The sequence below is a fragment of the Harpia harpyja genome, chromosome 7 (assembly GCF_026419915.1).
Source record: "Harpia harpyja isolate bHarHar1 chromosome 7, bHarHar1 primary haplotype, whole genome shotgun sequence".
In the NCBI taxonomy this organism is placed as follows: Eukaryota; Metazoa; Chordata; class Aves; order Accipitriformes; family Accipitridae; genus Harpia; species Harpia harpyja.
Genome location: NC_068946.1, coordinates 39717925 through 39743856, shown reverse-complemented (window position 1 = coordinate 39743856; position 25932 = coordinate 39717925). Strand labels below are relative to the sequence as shown.

Here is a 25932-nt window from a genome sequence, read left to right as displayed (position 1 = left end):
ATTGGTAAAGCCACACAAGATAACTGGCATGTATCATAATGCAAAAGAGGTGTGAGAGAGAGAACGTCTTTCCAGGGTGCTTAAATACTTTGGTTAGATTTCCTTACATCCACAGGTGTGCATGCAGTGTAACCAAGCTTTTTGTCTTTAAGATATTTAACAATTCCACACTGTATGATGAGGGGAAGAACAATCATGTAGCATGAGACCACCACTCCTAAGATATGCTCAAAATTAACATCTGGGCCAGAGTCTTCATTTTCAGCCTCTTGTTCTTGTAACCTAATCACTCTGGACCTCAGTAGTCCCTCACGTGTAAAGCATGGACAATGCCTCTTTTCTTCCTTGATCTTGTATCTCATGTGTCTAGGGCAGAGACCAACAGTTTGATTGCACAGCGTCTAACACAGAAGAATCCCAACCTCAGCAGGATTCAGTATTACTAAAATGCTGTTACTAAAATATAGTTTCATGCCATTTATCTACTTGGGGAAAATGAAGCAAGGATTCAGTCTAAAGTTCCAGAGTTTATATAGAATTAGAACCATCTAGAGTTTAGATATCACCTGGATCAGTCATTCACAATGACTAAAACAGACTTGAGTGATTTTAGAAAGTCTATCTATAGCAAGCAGTAACTGGAGTTTGTAGATGTAACTAGAGCAATAGTAGCCACATTAAATACTTAGATTGTACTCCTGGGGCGGGGGGGGGCGGGGGCCGGGGGGGAATCTATATACACATTTTATGCATATAAGCTATACATCACATGACAAACACACAGGAAACTGAAGACCCTAATTCCTGGGAAAGAACTGTCATTTACAGTTCATGCTAGTGAATCAGTCCTACCTGTCCAGGGTGGAACTGCCAGTGGAGTACTCTTTTGATGAGGACCGACTACCATAAAAGGATGATGACTGCAGTGGTAAAATACCTTGAAAAACAGAAAGAGAGGCAGGTCATTTTGTTACAGGTAACTCAGCTATTTATACAATTGTCCTGGTTTCAGCTGGGATAGAGTTAATTTTCTTTCTAGTAGCTGGTATAGTGCTATGTTTTGGATTCAGTATGAGAAGAATGTTGATAACACTGATGTTTTCAGTTGTTGCCAAGTAATGTTTAGACTAAGTCAAGGATTTTTCAGCTTCTCATGCCCAGCCAGCAAGAAGGCTGGAGAGGCACAAGAAGTTGGGAGGGGACACAGGCAAGACAGCTGACCCAAACTGGCCAAAGGGGTCTTCCATACCATGTGATGTCATGCCTAGTTTATAAACTGGGGCGAGTTGGCCTGGGGGGGCTGATTGGTGCTCAGGAACTAACTGGGCATCGGTTGGCGAGTGGTGAGCAATTGCATTTTGCATCACTTGTTTTGCATATTCCAATTCTTTTATTATTATTATTGTCATTTTATTATTGTTGTTATTATTTTCTTCCTTTCTGTCCTATTAAACCGTTCTTATCTCAACCCACGAGTTTTACTTCCCCCCCCCAATTCTCTCCCCCATCCCACTGCGGGGGGGGGGGGAGTGAGTGAGTGGCTGCATGGTGCTTAGCTGCTGGCTGGGGTGCTAAACCACAAAAACAATATACAACTCGTTTAAAAGTATTTAGTCAAAAGGTTTAAAAATCCTCACTGTTTTCCAGAATTGGTTGGGAAAGTACTAACACACATACTTAGAAATACTAATGCGAATATTAATCATATACAAATAAAGATATTCTGGAGTTTTAATTGAATTTAATACCATAATCTCCATCAAATCCAAACCACAATATAAAACATTAAAAAGTCATTGAATGGTCTTAACTATCTGAAAGATAATAAATACCCACCTCTTGTTCAAATATACAAGATACACATAACAGAAAACTCACTAATGATTTCCAATACAGTGCTCTCAAAATTCAGGGTAAATATACAGAAGTGAAAACAGTTTCCCCTTCCACTCCAAATTCCACAGTAAATTACTACAGGCTTGGGGCAAAACATGATTGTTTCATTGTTCTGATATCATTGTGTGAGATACTAAGACTCTAATGCGTCAGACGGTGGCACATAAAAAAATGCTCTCAAGAGTCTAAAAACCACCTATTACAGTGAATTGCAGTGTAATTTAGTTCGGATAATGAATAAACATTTGCTTCTATCCCAGCTTGAAGTGGTTTGAGCCACGCAACTTTCAAAAATGCAGATATATGAAGGAAGATCACAATACTGTTACCTGAGCTTGCAGGTATACTCTCAAAGATTCTGATTTTGACTCTAAAGAGCAAACCAACTTTCATTCAGAGATAAACATTTACCTTACTGGCTCATCCAGCAATATGTTTGTGCCATCAGAGCTGCACTAAAAAAAGAATGCATTCAGCAACATTCCCCATAAAAACAAGATCTTGAATGCATTCCCCTTTCTGGGGAAAGAGGCTCAGTATTTATTATAAAACTGAAGAACGGTGCTGCTTACTAGCTTACGTGCATACTGTCAATATTTCTATATTGTCTATAAAACCTTGTCACACACCAGTATCCAACAGAACTTTGGTACAAACAGAAAAAGAGTCCTGGCCCCAAAGAGTTCCCCCTCTAAGTTCTAGAGAAGAGATAGGGAAGTAAAAGCAAACGGTACACATTTTCAGCACAAAACCCTAGGAAATGCCTACGATTCACGTGGGCATTAACAGCAAAGGAGAGCTTTAAAAATAAACAAGAAAGCAAGCAAAAAGGAAATTTTTAGGTGTTTACAGGAATCCTCTCCCAAAGGGAAGGGCAGCTTGGAGCAAAGTTTGAAGCTGCTTGTTGAATTTTCAAACAAGCCGGCACATGGGCTGGCATCAGCAGCCAAGTATAAAGGTCAGGGTCACACTAGAGCAGGATAGGCTTTGAAAACGAAGGCAAATTTTCCGCATCTCATATATGGCTCTGTAGGAAGCAAGAAAGTTAGTGGCACAGGGAAAGCAGATTAGGAAAACCACCTCTGCAGCAACTTTCTAAACTAATATCGAAGGATAAAATTGTACTGGTCAAAGCCAGGTATCATTTGGCTTTACTTCTATTTTTTTACCTGATGTCCTATTTTCCTCTGCCTGCTTCAGATTCAACTGTTTCTCTCTGCTACTGTTCAAGTACTTCCATGCTGGATCACTCAAGGCTTTATTATTCCTACAGATAAACAAGAGTGGAAGTTGGTGCAGTTATAGAAGATACAGGATATTCCTGCTTGATATTTACAACTTGTTTTAAAGCGTTCCTCTCCTGTCACCTTTAATACTTGACTGTGGAACAGTTAAACTTTACTTGCAGGTAAGTTTAACCAATTCATTTAAACAAACCTTCTTACTTATGATTAAATGCAATTTCAAACACACAGAGCTTATTCTCGAAATGGCAATTTCCCTTTATGAATTTTGTTTTGAAAGGGTCAAAGCAAGTTCAATAATGAAGGTACCTATTGCTATACATGTATAACACATATGACAATCCTGACTAAACTAACAAAAGAAAGATGACACAAAGTTTGCATGCGCCAGTTCCTGCAAATCAACTGCTAGCACAGGTTGTATTTCCCTCATTAATCCTGAATGCAAACCCCATTTCAAGCACCCAGTGTGTTCCAAATTTGACAAGTGGCTAGCCTGTACCATGTTGCTGAGACAGGAAACACCCAAGCATTCTTTTCAGAAAAATTGACCTTTACAAATGAACGAAGAGTTTAAAATCAGAAACTAGAAACAATGGTTACTTACGTTGAAGAATCATTCTCTTTGGGATAATCTTCACTCATTTCTGAACCAGGAGGTTGTGTTCTTTTCCTCTTTTCACTGATGACAGAAAATTTTTGAAGTGGTCATTCTTTCAGAAAGGCTAGTAAATGATCCTCTTCCAACTGAACAGAACTCCTCAATGCTTTCTGTGCATTTTGCACCTATCTTCCACAATCTCCACTTTTATAACATAGCATACAGAGAAGAATTTGGTCTGCCCAACTCTTAAGTTGTTCATAAAGCTCTAATGCCAGTACCAGCCAGAGGCTAGAAAAGCACGTATTAACATCCTGTTAAAAGTAACAGCAAAACCAAAGGAAGAAACATATTCCCTTCTTACTTCTAGGTGTACTGAGTTCCACCTGCAGCTCTATAAAGAGCTAAATTTTAACAATATCATAGTAAGATGATAACACTCCTACCGATTCTCCAACAAGCCCGTTCTGTGAGGGACTGATGACGCAGGAGATGCTGAAATGTTCACCCTGTTGGTAGGTGTTCCAGTTCCAGTGGAATTCTTAACAGACGCTCTCGCTGGGGTACCCAGCACCTTGCGAAATGGATTCTCCTCCTTACTTTCCACAGTCACTCTTTTGGGAGGAGTCTGCAAAACCCAGGTGGTGGGGGCCAGGGAGACAACCGAAACCGTGAAAAACATGACCATCTTTAGTCTAATCTAGCATTTACAACACTGCTTTACTTGCTACAGTGTAGCATCCAAAAGCAGAAAAATGCTACTTAAAATAGATCAAGAGAGTTTAACACTAATTAAACATAGGTAAAATTTTGACTGTATGGACGCAAGTCACAAACATGAAACTCTACTGCAGTAACCAATTTCCCTTCTCATTTTCCAATGCTAAGTCTGCTGAACTTTAGTTTTTAAAATCTCATTTACATGCTTTGACATTAAAAAACCCAAGGCATGATTCCTAACTATCCCCAGATCAATCCTGGGTGGTATTAAAAAAAAAGAAAAAAAAAAAAGAAGCTGTATTAAAAACCACACAATTAGAACAGTGCCCTTACAGCCTTGGGCCAAGCAAGCACCACATGTAATGCAATGGAAAGAGCTAATAGTTGGTTGACTGAGGAATGTTGGTCAATTTTAGACTTGAAAACTAAACATGTCTAATCTTACCACTGTATACACAGCTTTAGAGTTTTTACTGTGAGACTGCCTTTAAGCAACATGTAAAATTTGTTTTGGGACGTCAAAAATATTCTCCCTCAGGGCGGTAATACAAGTATATTCACAGAGATAAAGTAAATTAAAGACAGTAGATACAACATGAAATCTGTGTTATGCAGGGAGAAAAGGAAGAACAAAAATATTTTGAAGTAAAATCACTTTCAGGGAAAAGTTGGCAAAATTTACATAAAAATCTGAGCAGAATGCCACAAATTCAGTCACTTTATTCCAATACAAAACTGGGTCAGCAGCTTTTCAGTATATACATTTGGCTGAAGTCTGCTAAACTCATTAAGACCTATGCTGACTATAACATGTTCAGCTGCTATGTAAGGTGTTCAGTATAAACACAGAGATATTCAGAACTATGTGAGAAGCAAGTCTTAATCATGTACTTTCCCTCTATTTCTGCTTCTTCTCTGCCTGACTGATAGCTCAGCATAAAGAACATATTCTGTCTTCCACAGCCAGACACTGACCTCTCTTATTCATACAGAATATAGGGCTCGTCATGAGCAAGACACACCGTTGCCACACACTCTGTATACAACTATTCCAAGCCCTCTAGATTACAAAGACTTTGGATGCAAAGTAAGTATTTACAGTGCTATTACAACATACAATAAGAGAATGAGAGGAGGCAATGAATGAAATAAAATTGAAGGAAAGGAAAAATTTGAACAATTAAACAAACCTGGTTCTCTATGTAAGAGAATTGCCTATTAGCTTCCTTCTGTGTGGTCCTGCTGCCCAGCACACCTCCAAAGCTGCCAGATCCCTGAGAGGGTTTCCCAGCTGACAGGAAAGGTACACAACATTTAATTTGATTGTCATTTAACTGATTGGCATTCTTATTTGTAAGATGTTATTTAGCTGGAGTTGATTTTGGAAGTGACACACTAGATTTCTTTCAAACAGACAGTACAATATTCTGAGTGCACAGACATAAGCATATGTTTACAGATATCCCTTATATTGGTCGTTTATTCAGTTGGCAGTAAAGTGCCTACCCTTAAAAAGAACAAAATAAAATAAGAGGTAAAATAAAAAAAAAAAAAAAGAGACTGTGCATGTGTGATAGACAAGAGTTTTTCAAATACCAACATACTTACAACATAAACAACTCCTACATGTTTAATCTCTGCTTATTGTTCAGCATGACAAAGGTACATCATGAGAAAGGTAATCTAACAAAAATTGGGGTTGAGGGCCAGAAAGAAGAATTTACACAAATGCAAAGGAAGTCAGTAACACAAGGAGGACAAAATGACTAAAGATGAAAAAAAGAAAACACAGCACCAACCCCTCTCCAAACTGTTATTAACATGATTTACAACAATTGCACTTACCAGTATGAACCCTGTCTTGATGGACTGCATCCAAATACATCCGCATTTCATTTGCATCTTTAAATGGTACCTTATCAATTGTCAGGAAGCTGGTATCCTTTAGTGTTAGCATCAGGCAGCACAGTTTTCTACCATTTGGTCGTAAGGTCACAGTTTTAATGTTATGGCTTAGCTGAAAACAAGAAAGTGACTATAAACATAAATCCATTTTTAAAAAGCCAAAATACTTACAAATTCAAACAAAACACTTCAGATGGAGAGGGTAAGAGGCACTTGCACTGAAATACTTATTGCTCCATTTTGAGCAAACATTAAGCCTCATAGAATTAATGCGATCGGTGATCTTGGAAGCTGACAGAACTGAAAGGACAGTATCACTATAGCTCAACAGTCCCTATATTCCTGGATAAGCTTTCTGAAACCTGCTTTGCTATCAAGTGTGACGTTTTTGAACATTAAGCAATAAGAGCTTCATACAGTCCCATTTAGCTGCCTGAAACTTCCACATCAAGTTTGAAATATAATTTTAGATGGGGAAAGTTTTAAATGTTAAGTGCAAACTTCTACTCACTTTATAATTTGCTCTCAGGAAAGATGGGTTTGACATAGCTTAAAAAATTTGCTAAGGGAGTAAGTCAGTAAGAAATATGCTTAGTCCGTATGCAACATTGCAACAATTAAGTGGTGTCAAAACTTTCAGGGTTATGGCCAAGCACAAGAATAAAATAAGTTGTGCTCCCTAATAATGCCACTGCTACTTTATTATACCATTACTTAATTGTTAATTCATGCTAAGTCACCTATAAGAACTGGCTGTTCAGTAAAGGCTCTACTATCCACACAGGTTGAGGGTAGCTCCTAAAGCAGAGGAAGCAAAAGAATACTTCACATCTACGGACTGCATGGAAGTTTGACGATACATACCTAAGCATAATCTCATTTTCAATTCCCTTGCCCTTTTTTGCTTAATTCTTCATTTTGCTGCCTCTTCTTTAGCTTTTCCTAAGATCAGGCACTAGCTACACAATGACCTCCATGCCAGTATATTGCTATACTCAAAGCTTCATACAAGATTGGAAACCACAGCCAAGGTCATTAGGCACAACACGAGACAGAGTAAAACACTGCCCATCAGATTAGAGTCTTCTCCTAATTTGGCCTGACCTGCATACTGCCACACTACCGATGTAAATAACGATGATGAATTAATAGACATGAACACTAATTACACTCTAGCACCCAAGTTTCACTGTACTTTGCTCTAGAACCTGTCTTGTCTCCTTCAAATTACACACAAGGTTAAAAATAAAAATTATTCCTGATTTTTATTTAAGTTTGTTCAGGTATATAGAAGACTGCAATAGTAAAACACACTCCATGTCCATCAGTGAGATTTCTTTTTTTTCCATGCATATCCCTAGTTTCTTGGAAAGCCCATCTAGATACAACAGCAGTTTATAAGAGAGGTGGGAAAACCACCTCAATCAGAAACTAATGGTTTATTTTGCTGGGAAAATTACACTTCTGAAATACTTTGTGCTCAATCTTTGTGTTTTGGGGTTTTTTTGGGGGGGGGTGGGGGTGGTTGTTTTGTTTTGTTTTTTTTAAATATAAGCTAAAAATGTCTTCAAAGACCTAAGAATTTAAAAAAGGGCTCCATATTTTTCATCCTCTCTTAAAACACTGAACCCAGTGCAAAGGGATTACAGTTATTTCACCATCTCAGTGCAAAACAACCTTTTTCAACTCAAAATGCTATCATGAGAGGGCTCCATCCATACCCTCCCCACGCACCTGTTACGACCCAGTCAGCATCACAAAGTCTTGGGAGGTGGGGGTAAACAAATTATTTCTCTTAATACATATCTAGCATCTACGACAACTTAGTCAAAGCTCTGAAACATCAGTAAAACATACCATCTGACATAAGAAATTTGATGACACACCAGTCACTGTAGAAAGAAATATAACCCTGGATCCCTCCAAATGTTCCACTACAGAAAAGTAAAAAAAGGTGGAGAACTGACAGTTCTCCCACAGCAACTTGTCAAAAAAAGGGAATGCTACTTGTAAAGCAAAATTATCAGGAATTTGTCACACCTGAAGCAGCACACAAGAGCACTGTGACAGACTGGGGCCAGCTCACACAAACTACATTCAAGCACAAGCCTGCGGCACAAGGGGCAGGGAGCTCTCCCTGCGTGCTGCTCACTCCCACCAACGTTCTTGTGCCGATGTTGCTTCAAGATTAACAGGACCAGAAAGCAGATCCCACTGAAAAATAACCACCATCCAAACAAAAATAATTGGTCTAAAGATGTGGCATTTCCTCCTCCTCCCTTGCTGCTGTCCCAGCTGCATGGTGCCATATCACCCCCTCCACCAGACCTCATGTTCAGTCCTTTCCCCGAACTAATTCATGTAAAAAACCTCCACTGAGCTCACAGAGAGATCTGACAGGTGCCAGAGCCAGCAGGTGGGAGAGGCTGGGACCAAAACCTGCCCCTTTAGGCTGTGGTTAGCTGTTCTGTAGGCTCATCCTCCCCATGGAGCCACCTTTTGAGTCAGTGTCACACCACGTTAACACTCATCCAGGCAGAAAGGAGCGTGTGAGAACAAGCACCCAGGGAAGGTATGAGGGGAAGAAGAGACTGCTCTTCTCAGAAGCAACATGGTCCAATGCTGGATTAAATCAAACATGCAGACACAGCATCGCGCACGAGAAAGCAGATGATTCTTTTCAAGTCTCCAGTAACAGAGGTAGGAACTATCCACAGCGAATGATTTTCTTGTGCCTCAATCCCAAGGCAACACAGGCTGCCAGATTCTTTCCTAAGACTTTTCAGTGCACTAAGGCAGCAAAACCTGACCTTTCAAAAATAAAGTGAACTTTTTTCACCAAGTCTGGACACAGAAATAAATGGCTCAGAGAAAGGTCTAGTGAACACTACTGATGAAAAACAACTGTGGCAGGAAAAAGCAGAAGCCACCATTTAGCTCAGTCTAGGCCGATACAAAGTTGCTAAATAAGATCGGATTTTTTTTTTCTTCCAACTACTCTTATACCCTCTACACGTTTTTAAATCAGAGAGAAATTTTTTACAGAAAAAAACTCCTTCGCGTTCTTTCGATTTGGGGCATTTTGCACAAAAAACTAGGAAGAATGAGCAGAAAACAACTACAGAATGAAAAAAAAGGCAATTTAGGCTGAATATTGCAAGAGAATCTTTAACAGCAATCTGTATCAGCCTCCCAGTGAGGAAACCACATTGCCTGGCATATTTAAAACCTAGAAGTGTAACAATTGCTGTACAGCAGAGTCTTGTATAAACAAGCAAAAGGCTGCAAGTGTGTTAACACCCTTACTCTTCAGCTGGGAAAACTGCTAGTACAAAGCGTTCAGATCTTCACCTCCAGATTCCGCAACTGTACCAATAACAGAAAGGTTACAGTTCCAAAAATCTGAACATGTGAGCCTTGATGATATATACTTTGGTAACTTTTCTCTGCTTTTTGGTTCTTCCCATTCAGTCGTATCTCAATGCCGACTTTGGCAGATCCTTTAACAATACACGTGAATAATTTACAAGAGAGTTATACAAAGGGATTAGTGTTCAGGAAACGACGAACAAGAAACAGTGACAGAGGTAAGTTTGTGTGACACTTAATAGCCTTGAAGAGGACAGCTGTTCACAAAAGAGCACAATCCATGCACTGCTCAAACAAAAGCCTTAATATTTGGTGTACCTGAAATGTCTTTGGAATTCCTCCAACATTGTAGTGAACCACTAGACTCACTTTGTTGTCCTTCTCCACAATTTCAAAGCTCCCTTCTTTCCATTTTGTAATCCCAGTCTGCATGCTGCGCATCCTCACAGGTCCATGCACCTTTAGCGGAGCCATGCTTTCTCACGGAAGAGAGCTAACAGGAGTAAGCGTACTCCACCTTAAAAACCTGTTAAAAAGGAGAAAGTTATAACTAGGCAGGCCAAATAATCTCTACAGAAAGATGTAAGTGTGACTTAAAAGTTTCTGTGGAAGTTCAGTAGAACTGTTTTGCTGGTACTTCTATATGCAGTGAAGGAGAGGTAGACACAAGTGAAGGACACTTAGATTAATCAAATCTCTCCCAGTTCGGGCAGCAACGAGCCGATTCCTCACTATTGAAAGGCAAGCAGACCCAATCCAGACGCAGAAGTTCTTGCAAATCCTTGCAGCAACTTCAAGGGATTTGAGGAAAGAAAAAATAAGTGCCTGAGGAAAGCCGGTAAGAGACGGAAACCAAAGTTGCGGAGTAAGCCTAAGAGGCAAAACGAGCTCGTTTCTGACGGGACGGGAGCCGTGGTCATCTGGCGGGGCCCGGCCGGGGGTCCCCGGGGCGGCGGTGCCCTCCTGCGCTCCCGGCTCCCCCCCCGCCCCCCCCGCCAGCACTCCGCCCGGGAAAGCCACCGGCCCAACGCTACGAGAAACAGCCCCCGCACCGCCGCGGGCTCCCGGTCAGCACGGCGGGGCGTATTGTAAATAAAAACGAGAAGAAATGAATGAAGCGGCCCCTGCGCGCAGCCCAGGAGCCGCCGCCGAGGAGGAGGTTCCGTCCCCCCCCGGCAGCCCGCGCTCAGGCGCCGCCGCTCCCAGCCCAGCCCGGCCCGGCCCGGCCCGGCGGCGGCCCCGCTCCCCCCCACCCCCCCCGCCGCGCCCGGGCAGGGCCCCGCGACCCTGCCGCCCGCCCGGAGAGGGACATGGGGGGTGAAGGCAGCGCCTCCCGGCCCGCCGCTCCATGGCCGCCCCGGGCCGGGCCGCTGTGAGGGGAGGCGCCGTGCGCCGGGGGGGGGGGGGGGGGAAGGAGGGGAGGGCGGGGGCACCCGGCCGGCGCCGAGGGGTGGGGAGGGGGGGGTAAGGAGGAGGGGGGGGGGGGGGGGGCCGAGCCCCGGTACCTGCGTCCCGGCGCGTCCCCGGCGCCGCTGGGCGGGCTGAGGCCCGGGGGGGGGAGGGGAGGGGGAAGGGGGGGGGCGGCGGCGGATGGCGGGAACCGGCCAGCAGCGCCAGACGCCGCGCGACTACACGCACGCACGCGCGCGCGCGCCCGCTCACGTCAGCGCGGCGGCGGCGGCGCCCTTCCCGGCGCGCCCCACGCCCGCCCGCGCGCATGCGCCGCAGCCGCCCTCTTGGCCTCGGCGCTGCCCGCGCAGCCCGGCCGGCGCCCGCGCGCATGCGCGCAGCCTTCGCCTCCTTCGCCTCGCCCCTGTCCCAGCCTCCGTCGCGGCGGGCGGGGTGAGGGGTCGGGGCAGACCTGAGTCTATGGCGGTGGCTTTCTGAGCCGGGCCCGGCGGCAACACCGGCACCGCTCCCACCATGCACAGCTTGGCCACGGCGGCGGTGAGGCGCGGCTGCGTGCCCCGGCGGGGCGGGACGGGACGGGACGGGGCTGGGGAGGGGAGGGGACCCCGTTGCGCTAGGCCGCGCGGGGAGCGGGGCCGTGGGGTGCGCGGCCGCTCGTAGCTGTGAGGGGGACGTTTCCTCTCGGCCGCCCGCGGCGGGGGCGGGGAGGGCTTTGGGCCGCGGGGTGCCGCAGCCCGGGTGAGCTCCCTCCCCTCAGCGCCCCGGTGCCCGGCTCGGGCGGCGGGCTCCCTCTGGTAGCGGGGAGGCAGGGAGTGAGCGCTTTCTCGCTCCGGCTGCCCCCTCCCCTCCGCCCCCCCCCCCCGGGACTCCTCTGAGCCTCCCCGAGGCGGCCGTGTCTTGCTCTGCTGCTCGTGGGGACGGGGTGGCTCGCCCAGGGGCTAGGAGGGCTTCCCTGCTGGGTGCCCCGGCTGCGCTCCTTCAGCCCGGTGTGTACCACCTCGGGTTTTTCCTCCTTCCCTCCTCTTGCCCCCTGCGCTCCCTCCCCCGTGCTGCGCCCGGACGCCTCCTGAATGCCCGGCCACCTCCTCTGTCCTCTGGGGAGCTCTTCTGCTTCTGGTCTCAACTGCAGAGGGAAAGAGGAGATAGCGAAAAGCTCCTCAGGGTGGCATGCAAGCAGGAGGAAAAGCAGAGACTGCCTGTTGCTTCTTCCTTTTTCCCCAACACCTTGCAGTGCTGTCCGTAGTTGCTGCTTGCCCTCCTCCCCTCGGGAAGCTGCCGTGGTGGGATGAGGTGCCTGATGTTCAGGCTGGTGGGAGAGGAGTGGTACCTTGGCCTGGTTGGGTTCAAAAACAGAAGCTGAGTTTGAACGATGTGGTTACTGCATCTTATCTCCCATCTGAGCGGGTTTGTGTTTTGGTTTTCACTTCTCCAAATGCATGTTTGTCGCGTGTATAAGACTTCCTAGAGTTGACTGAGTCTCTGGCGTGTATTGGGGTTGGGAGGTGTATTGCAAGACCAGCAGTTAGAGCTGTTTTCAAAGGAACTTAGCTCAAGGATCTCTGCTTGGACTAACAAGTAAACAAGAGTGAGTAAAATACTTATGAGCATAAGTTGAGAGAAGTTTTTAAGTCTTCCCATTTTAAGTGCTTGTGACTTTAAATTGTTTCCTGGAGTGCTGGCAAATACTTCTGATTTAAAGTGACACTTTCCGGAGCATAGAATGGTGTGCAAGATCATAGTGAACTCTCTTAAATCAGCATTTACATTTTTATAGCAATGTAATTCCTAAGTGCTTGTCAAAAATGTATGAGGGACTGTTGTATCTCCCATTAATCGTCTATCTGTGTTCTAGTCACCACTCTATAGAAGGATTTTTTTAAAAAGACAATTTTAACAAAATAATCTGTTTCAGGAATAGAAATCAACTTTATTTGGGGACTCATTTGAATGTATATTTAATTTATACATAATTCACTTCACCTGGTAGTTCTTTATTGAAATGTTTCTTACCACAGTCGGTTAGTATGCTTCGACTAAAGGTGACAGGGAAGGATGTTTGGTGCTAGAAATGTGCTTGGGAGCTGCGGTAAATAACATTACCTCTTAGCAGGGTCATGAATTGGCTCAGGAATCCCTTTGGGTGTTGTGAACACTGTTGTGATAAAGTTGTGGTAAGGCAGAGCACTGGTCTTTATACAGTGATGGCTGGTGGCAGCAGAGCTGACACTTTGATTTCAGACCTGAAGACAGCATAACATGCTAGAGGCTCGAGAACAGGCTAAAAACAATAAATGTAGCTGTAACTAGCAGTAAGCACTGAAAGCCCAACTCAAACCAGCTAATTCACTGCTATTGAAGTTCAAAGTTCATTTTGGTATTTTTGAGTTAGTGATCTATCAAAATAGTTTAAAAAGCACATGTATCCGATTAGTCAATGTTCTGCTTTGGTTTGCCAGTATTTTTACCAGTGTGCCTAGCAGCAACTGCTCAGGAAGAGAAAGCCAATTGCCTAAATCCAGTTCGTTATGTGATTGTTGGAAATGTAATCAGCCATGGATGTTTGAGGTAATGTTGTTTCTCTTGAGGAAGGTGTTACGAGATCTTTCGTGATGCAGAGGTGGCTAGTTTGTGCTGTGTTGAGGTACTGTTGGTAACTTTTGGTTTCCCTGTGTGGAAGAGAAAGTCTGCCTGGCAGGGTTCTGTCTCGGAGCTTGCAGGATTTGTATGTAGGCCTCAGGGTTCCCCAGAATTTTACGTTTTTGAGGGAGAAGGGGGAACAACAATAAAGTAGGAAATTAGGAAAAAAATGTGTCTCAATTTAAACTAAAATGAGAGGAGCAACCGTAGAGCCTGTGAAAAGCAGTTCGTTCTGGCTAAGACAGATATTGGACATCATAAACTTAATTGTGTGGAAAATCTACTTAGTATTCTCTAGGGATCACAAGCACATGATTGTGCTTTTAAAGGGTTGATGTATTTAAGCTTTCAGGAACTGAAACTTCCAGTGAGTCTAGAAAAATAGATGGAAGCTTTAGATAACACAATTATAACAACATTATTGCTACACTGCTTGTCACTCTACCATCCCAAATAAAAACAAATGATCTTTGTTCATTCTCCCTCTCTTTCTGAGCTCCAGTGTAGGAGTTGCCACTGGAATTGCACTCCCAAGTGTAAGAGGACAATAAATTTGTCAGGATTACTCATTTAGTGTGAGGTTCTGGAAAAAAAAAAATTAAAAATTGATTAGACAAGAGAGAAGAGGATAGGAGGAAAGATGAACAGCTAAAAAGGTATTTGAGCCCTAGAGTACAGGGACTGATAACAGCACATTGGCTTATATATAGACATTTGAGTTAAATAATAATAATGGAAGTGGCTGGGGGAGAGAGAAATCTCACAGCTGAGGAAGAATCTCTTTGGACGTGATCTCTTTGGATCTAATACGTGGATGAATGAAGGAGGGACACCTTTGCAGCAATAGAGGCAGAAAGCTCTGGGCAGGTCTGCCAAAGGTTAAGAAGTCTCCCTTCATCCCTCCTGCAGTTCTGGGAGCCTGCCTCTGGCATATGGTTTCAGGTTTGGTTCCAGCCACTTTCAGTTCCTGAACAGGAGTTGTATTCTCCTCAGTGCCTCAGCGATGAGCTGCTTAGTAGTAGCGTTGTTGTCAGTGTGGTACAGGCAGTGCTCACATCTGTCGTGGTAAGCACATGAAGAGTTTCGGTCTGGGGTTTTTTTAAAGAAAAAAAAAAAAGAAGAAATACAGTCCATTCTCTGTTCCCAGCCATGATTGCTGTACACATGGAGATGCTGAGTGGTTGCATGCAGGCTAGCTCAGGAGCAGCAGCATAGGAATAGGGCTGTGCTTTGCTTGAATAGTAAACACTACAGCAGAATGTTTGAGTATGTTCTAAACTGGGTTTTGGAAGTGTTCACACAGGACGTTTTAATGCTGCTGTTTGTCTTCCTCAAAATTTTGTATCTGAATCGCCAAACTGTCTACTTAGGAAGCCTGCTGAGCATTTGTTTGCACCTTGAGTGCTTGTTGTGCCAGCAGAGGCATGAGACAAACTTTCATTGAAAGGCTTGCGCCTTTCCCTCTCCACAGAAACTATGCTACAATTCCACAGTCCCTGTTTCTCTTCCTTTCCTTCCCAGCCCTCCTTCGGTTTTTTTGGCTTGAAAACTTGTTGGCCTTGATGCTGTTCTTTCCCTGATGTTCCAAGAAAGGCAGAATAGAAATCCTGCATTTCTCCTGAGTAGTAGAAAATGTGCCTCGACTATGAATATAGATGCACCCTTCTCTGGGTTTATTTTGAACAGGAATTTTTGCACAAAATCAGTCTTGAAAAATTCCCTTTTAGCTCCATGCATGTAAACAAGATACATGGGGTGAATATGAGATGTCTCTACCAGCAGATGTTACTGGCTGTGGATGGTGTCTGATGTTGGAGTAGTAAGACTTTTTCCAGTATTTGTACGAATATTTTTCTCAGGTACGTTGGGTGAATCCTATTGGCAGGTTCCAATGCCTTGGATGGTTTTGGAGAGAAGAAGGTAGCATCTGCCTTACTTTGAATTTGTGGAAGCTTGCACTTGAAGCATGAAATGAATGTGTGCTAAATGCAGGTGAAGCAAATGATAGCTGGCTAAAGTGTGTGTGACCTTCCTGGGAGCTCTGCTGGCATAGACAGGCAGCAGCATGGCTCTCTTATGTTGCTGAATGAAGTCACAAGGTACTACTTGACAAGCGGATTAAGAAAGATTGTCCTGATGAGTCAGGCCAGAAAGTAAAAACTTTACGTTTCAAATAGGTGAAATAATAAGACTAATCTAAGGAAGGGATCCATATCCAGATCATCTTAATGCAGCTTTAGTTCCTTCCTCCCCCAGTCAGGAGTTTCTTGAGCACTTTTTTGTTTATCTGCCAGGTTGTGGGAAGAGTTTTTGTGACACCTGGATAAAATGTTTGGACTGAAGTTTTCTTGTCTCCCTCCCAGCCTGTGCCAACAGCGCTGGCTCAGGTTGACCGCGAAAAGATCTACCAGTGGATCAATGAGCTGTCCAGCCCTGAGACACGGGAGAATGCGCTGCTGGAGCTGAGCAAGAAGCGTGAGTCTGTGCCTGACCTTGCCCCGATGCTGTGGCACTCGTTTGGCACGATTGCAGCACTCCTTCAGGTGGGTAGGACTGGCAGCATCTTTATTCCGTGGTGCAGCACCAGCACATTGCAGTGCTTGTGCGTCCATGGGGCAGATCTGGGGAGGCACTGGCGGAGTCCCTTATTGCCATTGTATGATGTATGTTGGGTCACATGGTGAGGGCAGCAGATGTGGCAAGCCCATTTGCCATTAATCATCACTAGCAAGGCGATGTGTGCAGAGACTGTAAGATTTCTAATTAGATAACATACGTAGTTGGAAGGGGAACAAGCTAGCTCTTGGCTGTATGAGTTCCCTGTGGATCACGTTCTGTTTATTTTCATACAGTGTCAGAGCAGAGCCACAACAGTCTTTACCCCTAAGGTCTCTGGTTTGATTTGTTCTACGTGAGCTTGAGCACATCCTGGTCAGAAGGTTGCCCTTGCAGGGAGCCCACTGGAAGGGCAGCATGGGAATGCTGCTCGCTGCTCTAGTGAATGTACCTGCATTTCATGTGAAATGAAGCAGCTCAGCTTATCTCTGGGCAAACTACTCTACAGCTGATGACTGGCTATCTCTCACTGCCGAATCTAGTAATTTCTTTCGAAGAAGGAAAGAAAAGAGTGCAGGATTAGCAATGTCAAACTGTTTTCAGAGTGGCCCTGAAACAAGTGAAGAAAATTAGAAGGGAGCTATAGTTGGAAGTAGGCAGATTTCTGAATGAGATTTCTCTCCCTCAGCTGCTTCACCTGCATTGAGTTAGAAGAGTACCAGCAGCTACAGTTTGAATAGAGTGGGTGTGCTCTGCCTCTAGGCACAGCAACAACACTCCTCTTTGATCTGGAAGTTCAAAACAAAGCGGTCCCTACACTAGTAAAGAGCCAGGAAATCAAATTAACCCTTTTTTACTGAAATGTAAGGTTTGAATGCATTCCTGTGACTCCTTGTGAAATTGACTCTGACCCAGCTCTGCCCTTGCCTGGTCAGCATGGTGGCTGCCAGGTAACTTCAAAGTGGTGCTTGGTGAAAGCAGACTGTCATCGCCTGTCACCATACTTACTTGTTCGGCAAGTGCTTTGGTGCAGCTTTCTGATGTTTTTCTCTTTTAACTTTTCTTCATCTGTTAATTTTTAGGAAATTGTAAATATTTATCCATCAATCAACCCTCCGACTTTGACAGCCCATCAGTCCAACAGAGTCTGCAATGCTTTAGCTCTACTACAGTGTGTTGCATCGCATCCTGAAACGAGGTAAGTGTTTCCAAGTGCACGAGTTTTCTGAGGTGTTGATGTTGACAGCTCAGCCTGTCTGTTTGACTCCAGAAGCACATAAGCACCTTTCTTCTTTTTTACCAAGGCAAGTGGAACAGAGGACAGAGCTGGAAGATAGGCAGCTGCCTGCTGCTTTCACTTGTTTGCACAGATTATCAGGATTACAGCTTTATGGCGATCCTAAATGCATTGCATTCTGTGGATCATCTTGAGATTCTGCAAATTCCGAAAACATTGGGTTGTGGCTCCTGGGAGCTCAGCCAGAGATAAGAGAGCCTTTGTGCTGAGTGCTGTGTGCAGGATCCTTGTTTTAATGAGCTTACAGTTATTTAAACTAGCAGCTTACAGGTACTTAGACCAGCTGTCCAAAGGGTGGAATGAGCAGGACTGTCTTTCCCAGAGACCGTGTGTGGCAAGGGAGTAATAGCGGAGCCATGTCTGGAGTCCTCCTGCCTGACTTCAGGTTTTCTCAATCTGTGTCCACCCCATGTCAGCAGGGGAAAAGATGGTGTTGGTTCAGCCAAAATCAGTAGCTGAAACTCAGAAGAAAACTACCCAGAGATCCATGATCTCATGCTTCTGTTCCTGCTGAGAAGAAAGTGCTGCATAGCTGAAGTTTTTCAGCTGCTGCAAAGCAGTGTCATACAGGAACCCTCCATGAGATGATATCCAAAGAAATAGGGTAGTTTTACACCACACACCTTTACATTTAAAGTTTGAAAACTGAAAACAGAGGAAGAATGTTGGATGACTGTGCAAGAGAGCTTCCATCTGCTAGCAGAGCAGTCTCCAGGTTTCTCCCTGCAGTCTGTATTTTTCACCATTTTCAGAAGGCAGTGTGAGGACTCTTGGGGAAAGGTGGCTGTGCACATTTAAACTGTGGTAATGCCTAGAGATCAGCCAGTCTGGATTTCTGTCATGCAGATCCTTTGCACATGCATTGTGGCTGACTGTCCCTGCTCATGGGAGCCTGCAAGGTGAAATGCAACGGTGAATGTACAAAGCAGAGGGACTGGGTGGCAGTAAGGGGTAACAAAAACAACAGGATGTGCTCTGTTCCTGATCAGCTGGAAGCAGCAATGCAGGTAGCTGACAGTTTAGGTGTTAGGTTTTGTGCTGTGTTCGGTGCAGAATTTACTTCATGCCTTTCCATCAGAGAACAAACTGTTACCCTCTTCTGAGGAGCACCAGCAATGGTGTCTGTCAGGAGGCTCTGCATGGTAATGCTGGATTGTGTGCTCGCTTTTTCTGTCTTGTCTCTCACATTGTGTGTTCTCCCTTTCTTGCAGGTCAGCTTTTCTGGCAGCTCATATCCCTCTCTTCCTGTACCCCTTCTTGCACACAGTTAGCAAGACACGTCCATTTGAGTACCTGCGGCTCACGAGCCTCGGAGTGATTGGTAAGCAGCCAGACTAATGCTGGAGCACTGGTTTCTTATCAAGTTGGATGCAGTTCATGCTGTGCGTATAGAGACCTGCACGACCAAAATCACAGGTCTCTTTTTATTGGGATCTTCTGAGTCCTGTAGTGTTAACAGGAGGAGCTGCTCCTTTTCCATCAGTTCTGGAGGCAGGTTCCTCTTAGTGTGTAGGAACTGGGCTTTTCACTAATAAGAAAATACTGAAGTCTGGGTGCATTGCCAAAAATATGTTTCCTGTGAGTACAAGCACCTGCAGGCTTGTTGTGCCTTCACCCTCAGCCCAGCCAGCTAGACACTGGGATGGGTGGGTGCAGACTTGGCTTTCTTTGGGTTTTTGTCATTGATTGACTTGGGTGTATTTGCCCTGTCTTGCCCTTATCTTGTTTTTTTTTAATTCTTTCTGCCCCAGACATTTCTCTCGCAATGCATAAAATGAGTCTTAAAATGCACTTCTTCACAGAGGTTGCTGTGGGTGGTATGATCCTCTTGTGTTTGTATTACCACAGGGGGACAGCCAAGAATGCATCCCCTTTCTGAAAAACAAACAACCCCCAAACCCAGCTTGATTACTTTTATGTTGCCAGAACGATTTCTTCTCCAGCCATGTGCTGCAAGGTATTTAGGCCAACAGTTGCTCTGCCTGCCGTTCAGACTTAATGATTCCTGGGGAGGACACAGCATAGGCCCTCTTTGAAAGGTGAGATTTTTTTGAAACAATTTATCATGTATTGATTTTGGTTTTTGTTTTTCCTTCAAGGGGCCTTGGTGAAAACTGATGAGCAAGAAGTGATAAATTTCTTACTGACAACAGAAATTATCCCCCTGTGCTTACGCATTATGGAGTCTGGCAGTGAACTCTCCAAAACGGTACCTACTCTTTTTGTCCTAATTAAGACTTGTCTTATTTGTCCTTATTAAGACTTGTTTATCTGTGGCTGACCAGGCAGCCAGTAACCTGCAGAGTTGGCTTGTGTCCTGTTGCAAATGCTAGGGCAACTCTGGATGGAGTTTTTACCTCCTGAAAAAACAAACAAATCAAACCCACCAAACTAAGCTGGAGTTCCCAAGCTTGGTAGTTTTGCTGGGAAAGATCTTTCTGCTCTCAGCACCTGTTCCGTCCTTTGCAGCCCCGCAGAGTAACTTTCAAGGCTGAGCTGGATCAACTTTCCTTGGCCTGAGAGAACAAATGCTGTAGCTATGCAGTGCAGAGGTTGGGCGGCAGCTGTTGGTGGTGGTTGTGGGAATGCTCACCACGCTGGACCACTTTGTTGTCTCCTGTGATCAGGGGCCTCTTTCCCCCATGAGCTCAGATCTGTGGTCAGACTGGTCCGATGACCCAGGTAGGCTGGCTGCAGGTTTTAGTCTGTGTGTGCTTTTCTGGTGAAGCCTGCTGACATAGCTGGCTGAGGTTCTTCCGGAAAGTCACGTGTCTCATGATGAATCGATAACGCTCAAGATGAAAACCAAAATCATCTTGCTGTCTAGATGGCAGGGCCAAGGGACAGGTCCTTCTCCTGCTTCTTGCTCTGTGACCAGAGTAGTGTGGATGTAATCCTGAGTGGCCCAGCAGTAGTTGCTGTCTTATGCAACCTGCATCCAGCCATCTTGTACACACTGCTTTGCGTCCATCTCTTTAGCCAGAGATGCAAAGCATTGTGTAGTGTCCTGCATTTTCTTTTGGCTTTAAACTTTCACCGAGTAAAGGATTTGCTGCCTGCTGAAAGGCCTTTCAGCTCTGGGACTGCCTAGAAAAGAACACAGCACAAAGGCTGTCCCTTTTCAGGATAGATAAGTTGTTTATACGCTTTCTTTTCTGCTTTCTCCCCATTCTAGGTTGCTACATTTATTCTTCAGAAAATCCTCCTGGATGACACAGGGTTGGCATATATCTGTCAGACTTACGAGCGGTTTTCCCATGTTGCCATGATACTGGTAAGATTATTTGTTTCCCCTGTTTTAAAAAAAGAAAAAATTATGCTCTAGCAGCTAGCTTTTTCAGCAGCTACTTTACTGCTATCTGGCTGGAGTACAGTATGAGGAGAGCAAATCGTTCTTGGGCTTATTGCTTTTGACGCTGTAGCTCTCTGCTTCCACATGTTTCCTTTGTATATCTCTGGTTTGCATGTCAAGAGAACACATATTAGTTGTAATACACTAAGTCCCCAAGATAAAATGGGTAAACGTGTCCAGAGAAGAAAAAGAGTTTTCAGGGTCGTTGGCTGGATGTGAATTGATTCAATTTTGTGTAAGAATGATCCCACTGCTCAGATTATGGATACATTTCCCATTTATGTCTCCCACAACAGGCTGAAAGCAGCATGTTGAGCGAAGGAGTAAGAGCAGGGCAAGCATATATGATACTTGCCCTTATAACAGTCTTGCAGCTGCCAGCTATTTTCAGCTTTGGATTTCTGAGCCCAGTTGTGTGTTTTCTATGCAGTAACCCCCAGTGTTTGTCCTATCCTTCCCTTAAACCCATGGAAACTTTTTGTGTCCACAGTGTCCTTTACCAGGGATTTTCATGGGTTTCCTGTTTGCTGCCTGGAAGGCCAACCTCCTTTTTTTTCTCTTTGAACCTGGCTCCTACTAGCTGCTGCTTATGACTCTAATTCTTGTGTCGGAACACAGAGAGAGCAGACAATTTTTGTCCATTCCCTGTCCCCTGTGAAGGAGAAGTTTGGGTACTCATAATTTGTTCATCCCAGGAGTAATAGCCCCAACTTGAGCTTTATTATCTTTGAGCTCACTGAGGGGAATACATGTCTGCCCTGGAATAGCTATTGTCCTGCTTTTGTGTTTGGTTGGTTGGTTGCTTGTTTTTTAAAGAGCAGTCTCAGGAGAAGAAAATGCAGCATTAAGTTCAGCACTTTGCAATGCTGATTCTCTGCCTAAATGTTGATACTTTCATTGGGAATATTTATTTGTCTGTCTGTTTTCCCAAATATAAAGAAAATGTTACCTCCTAATTCACCCACAAACAGCAAAATATGAACTACGATGAGCTGGTGTCCATAATATGCAATGTGACATGATTTTTGCATTCAAGAAAAGGATCTGCTTTGATGAAAGTACATCTGGCTTGGGGGCAAAGTGAAGGATGCAATTAGAAACCCTGAGGTAGGGGAGGGAAGGAGACCAAGGAAGAATCCATGGCTGGGAAGGGTATGAACATGGAAGGATGTGGGTGTGTAAAACTGTGTCAGCATGGAAGAAATGCTAGCTGTGGTATAATCCCACCATTGGGTGAAGCACTGGCATGATTAATATTCCATAGTGCTACAGAGAAAGATGAAAATGTTCATAGACATTTCTGTTCTCTATTTCAAAAATTGGGATAGTGTACTCTGTCTCATGAGGGTGATGATTTACTTCCTCGTCTGCTGATAACTGCGTAAAATGTTATGCAAGTATTGGATGCTTTTAAAAGAGCAAGTTAGTATTTCCCATCTGGGAGAGGTTTGAGGAGCTCTCTGACCTGTTCTTTGTTTCAGAGAAATACTGGTATCCTGGGGAATTGCTGAGAACAGAAAGCTTGCAAAAGGGCAGATGAGGGGGACCTGCTAATTGCTAACTGCCTGACTATCCAAATACGGGTGAATTTGGCTAATGAGGAAAACGCTTAGCGCTAGCCAATGTAGTTTTACAGGAAAAAACCCCAACTTGTTGGGCAGATCTGATTGACTCCTGAACATGAGGAAGCAGACTGTTAAACTCCTTTAAAGCAGGCATGTGAAGGCATCCACACTGTTTGCTAGGCTGGGTGCATTCAAAGGTGCAACCATGTGCAAAGTCCTACATAGTGTGAGAAACAGAGGCTGGGCCAGGGAGATCTGCCCTGGTCTTGCTTCCCAGTAATGGCTTATTGAGGGATGTAGGAGAAAGAAAATACAACTCTTGGATGCATGATAAGACCAGATGTGGATCTTACTATATGTGGTGTGGGTGAGCCCAGTGCTTTGGCATGGTTTCCCAGGCTATTGTTAAGGTTTTAAAAGGGCGTTGAGGTGAAGGCAGCACAGATGAGAACAGGGAGGGTTGCAGAGCTTGGGAGCACACCTCACGAGGTGACTCAGCCTGAGCTTATCAAAGTGTTTGGGGTACATTTGCCTTCCTCCACCAGGGGGAAACCCCAGGTTCTCTTTAATCTAGCAGAGGGTTGGACCACTAAGCAGTCCCAGGGAGGTAAAAACCAAACAGAGATGAGACAAGCTTTCCCCAGGCTGCTGGGAGAATCCTTTCCAAGTCATGGCTAGCTGCTTTTAAAGGCATCTTGGCAAGCAGAGTGCTGGGCTCCATGCAGGGTATCTAGATGAAAGGTAATGGGCTGCGATGCATGGGAAGCCAGAGTGAGTGATTTAATGGTCTTTCCCAGTCTCTGCTGATTGTGAAGGTGTTCTTACAAAGACTTTAACTGGTGGCACTGGCCTCTATCGAACAGGGTAAAATGGTCCTGCAGCTCTCCAAGGAGCCGTCGGCACGGCTACTGAAACATGTCGTCCGCTGCTACCTTCGCCTTTCCGATAACCCCAGGTAAACATTTTAGGAGTTTGGGCAGGGGCTTCTCCAACTCCCTTGGAAGTGCAGTTCTTCTCTACAGTGCCCACTTGGGGAGAGTCAAGGTTCCTTGTCTGTCCTTATGTCAGCCTTAGCTCAGTGTGGAAAATAGGTGGGTTTTTTGGTTTGTTTTTTTATTGCTAGTCCAGGAGCTTTTGTGGTACATGGGAGAAACAGTGACTGTTTGGGTCTGGTGCAGATTCAAGCTGTGCAAGCTACAGCTACCTGAGCTCAAATGTAGCTTGAACTAGGTACAAGGGAGGGACTGAGGTGGAAGGTATGCTATGCTCTCCCTCTTCTGCATCATGTGGGCTGTTGTTAGTAGAAGCCAATAGATGAAATTCAGTTGAGGGAATGCAAACTGATTTCATGCTGATCAGCAGCTCTGCCCAAAGCCGCTGGGTATGTATTTGTCATCTCGGCCTCTCCTGGCATCGCATTGCTCTTGACTGATGGGTGTCAGGGCACAGGAGTTGGCTCGGTGAGGTCTAGCGTGAGGGATGGGAGCTGGGCTGGCTGGCCGAGTGCCGTGTGCTGCAGTGCTGCTGCTTGGTTCTTTCCTTGGGTGGCCCTGCCAGGGAGACCCCCAGGCAAAGGAGCGTTGTGTCCCCAGTGGGGTTTGCTCCCCTCTTGCCCCTGTGAGTTTATTTGTTGGGCCCCGTTTCTTGTCTCTTGATGTAGGGCACGTGAAGCTCTCAGGCAGTGCCTTCCTGACCAACTGAAGGACACCACCTTTGCCCAGGTCCTGAAGGATGACACCACCACAAAGCGCTGGCTGGCTCAGCTTGTCAAGAACCTGCAAGAGGGTCAAGTCACTGACCCACGGGGCATCCCTCTTCCTCCGCAATGACTGCTGGGGGAGGTGGGAGACTGGGGAAGAAACAGCTCAGGTTTACAAAGAACCAGGAACAGGTGACCTCTGCAACAAACTGGGCACACCAGCTGGCTGCCAGCTTGTCGGACCACCCCACCCAGCCAAAGGGCTGCTCTGTAGCAATGCAGCATGCCTCCGGGGATCGCAACACCAGCAAATGCTGATACTACAGCTTAAAAAAAAAAAAAAATCAATAAAAACAATCTGTAAAGATCCCCATCTCTCCAGGAGACTTGGCTGGCATCTCTCCCCCAACTGCCAGGCAGGGGGTGTAGTGCAGATGTCTGCTCTTCCAGCTAGCTCAGCCTCTGCCCAAGCGGTGTGTGACATGGGGTGTGCATGCCACATCCCTCCGGTTCCTTGTCACTTCTTGTTTACATGTCTGTTTAGATGAGTGAGCTGAATAAAAGCTGATCCAGTTGTTTTATCCCCTCTTAAGACTGCTACTCAGCTGCAGGTAGCCCAGGGACAGCTTTCTTCCCTGCCAGCACTTCCTTGCTCCTGGCTCTGCATCTGGCTGGTGCAGCGAGCTTCTCTCTTCCTTTCCTTTGGCACAGAGGCAGTGGCTGGAGCCGGGCCACTGCGGTGCTTGCCCCAGGAGGAGGGGTGGATTACTTGTGATGAACCCGCACGTCATAAGCTTGCTTCCCAGGGCTCTTGGGGGAGGAGAAGACAGCAGGACTGTGGCTCTTGTGCTGTAAATAGTGCACTCCTGCAGCTAACCAGCGGCTGGGGGCTGATGCGTGCTGGTCTCTCATCTAGCCCAGCTCTTGCCCAGCGGGGCTGGCTTGTCAAATGGAGCTCAGCATTAGGAAACCTGCCTTGTGGTGGTGGGCAGGCCACCGACCGATGATCCCCTGCCACAGGACAGCTGGGAGCAACATCCTGCGGGCTCCAGGTATGTCGGCTTCCATGCCTGCCGCTGCCTGCCAGGCGTCTCTCAGTCCTGGCCCCCTTCCCTTTCCTCCCTCCAGCTCATCTCTGCCAGCCGGGTGCATCCATTTCAGCTTTCAAACCAGCCTTGGCATCTGCCTTGGCCCCACCGTAATTAAACTGGACCAGCAGCCGCTTACCTGCCTTCCCTGCGCCGAGGGGTTAGTGTGGCCACGGCAGGCTCTTGGAAGCAGCTGAGGAGCTCCTCTGCTCTGCTGCAGCGGAGCCTGCTCTTGGCTGCAGGCAAGCCTGGGCAGCTACTTGATTTCTCCCCCCTCCTCGAGGAGCCTATTTTGCTGATCATCTGCAGTGTCGTGCCAACAGTGTCTTAAATCCCATCTCGTTTCCCTTCCCTCCTCTCCTCACAGCCTTGCGTAACAAGGGCAGAGCATGGCCTCTTCCTTGCCCCCGGGGTTCTGTTTTGTAACTATCACCTTCTTTTCCTTCCCCTCCACCCTGACCTTGACAGGGTGTGAAAATGCTTCTGTTTGGTTTGGTTTCTTTTTTTTTTTGTAAGTTCGGATTAATAAATAATAAAACCCCAGCGCCAGCACAGATTGCTCCTGATCTGGTCTCTTGAGGAGGGCAAGCTGG

The 25932-nt window shown here is 45.6% G+C and overlaps 2 protein-coding genes across 9 annotated transcripts in view; one reads left to right on the top strand and one right to left on the bottom strand.

Annotated features, from left to right (window-relative positions):
* USP37 (ubiquitin specific peptidase 37) overlaps positions 1-11383 on the bottom strand; it is a 39553-nt gene extending 28170 nt beyond the window's left edge. For 3 of the 5 annotated variants that reach the window (XM_052791215.1, XM_052791218.1, XM_052791219.1), the window contains exons 1-8: positions 11241-11383; positions 10054-10261; positions 6307-6478; positions 5652-5752; positions 4188-4369; positions 3748-3822; positions 3066-3163; positions 853-937 (exon numbers count right to left, since the gene is read on the bottom strand). In XM_052791215.1, the coding sequence (XP_052647175.1) occupies positions 853-937; positions 3066-3163; positions 3748-3822; positions 4188-4369; positions 5652-5752; positions 6307-6478; positions 10054-10209 (869 nt within the window). In that variant the 5' untranslated portion in view covers positions 10210-10261; positions 11241-11383. The other 2 variants (XM_052791217.1, XM_052791216.1) reach the window with 2 other exon arrangements.
* A 143-nt stretch (positions 11384-11526) lies between these two features.
* CNOT9 (CCR4-NOT transcription complex subunit 9) lies at positions 11527-25891 on the top strand. 4 transcript variants are annotated; one of them, XM_052792073.1, is made up of 8 exons: positions 11527-11682; positions 16146-16325; positions 17421-17536; positions 18847-18956; positions 19735-19844; positions 20811-20909; positions 23416-23507; positions 24207-25891. In XM_052792073.1, the coding sequence occupies exons 1-8, from the start codon at positions 11659-11661 to the stop codon at positions 24379-24381; spliced, it is 906 nt and encodes a 301-aa protein (XP_052648033.1). In that variant the 5' UTR covers positions 11527-11658; the 3' UTR covers positions 24382-25891. The 4 variants fall into 4 exon arrangements, with proteins under 4 accessions (XP_052648033.1, XP_052648034.1, XP_052648031.1 ...); XM_052792074.1 differs by having other exon boundaries at positions 11530-11682; positions 24213-25891; XM_052792071.1 differs by lacking the exon at positions 11527-11682 and adding an exon at positions 11997-12549.
* The last annotated feature ends 41 nt before the right edge of the window (positions 25892-25932 follow it).

What these genes read in the sequence shown, in the direction of transcription:
- CNOT9 (XM_052792071.1), top strand. Translation starts at nt 12,313, where the DNA reads ATGCAAGCAGGAGGAAAAGCAGAGACTGCCTGTTGCTTCTTCCTTTTT. An exon ending in CCCATGTTGCCATGATACTG is followed by an intron (nt 20,910 to 23,415) that starts GTAAGATTATTT and finishes TCTATCGAACAG; the next exon opens with GGTAAAATGGTCCTGCAGCT. An exon ending in CGCCTTTCCGATAACCCCAG is followed by an intron (nt 23,508 to 24,206) that starts GTAAACATTTTA and finishes TCTTGTCTCTTG; the next exon opens with ATGTAGGGCACGTGAAGCTC.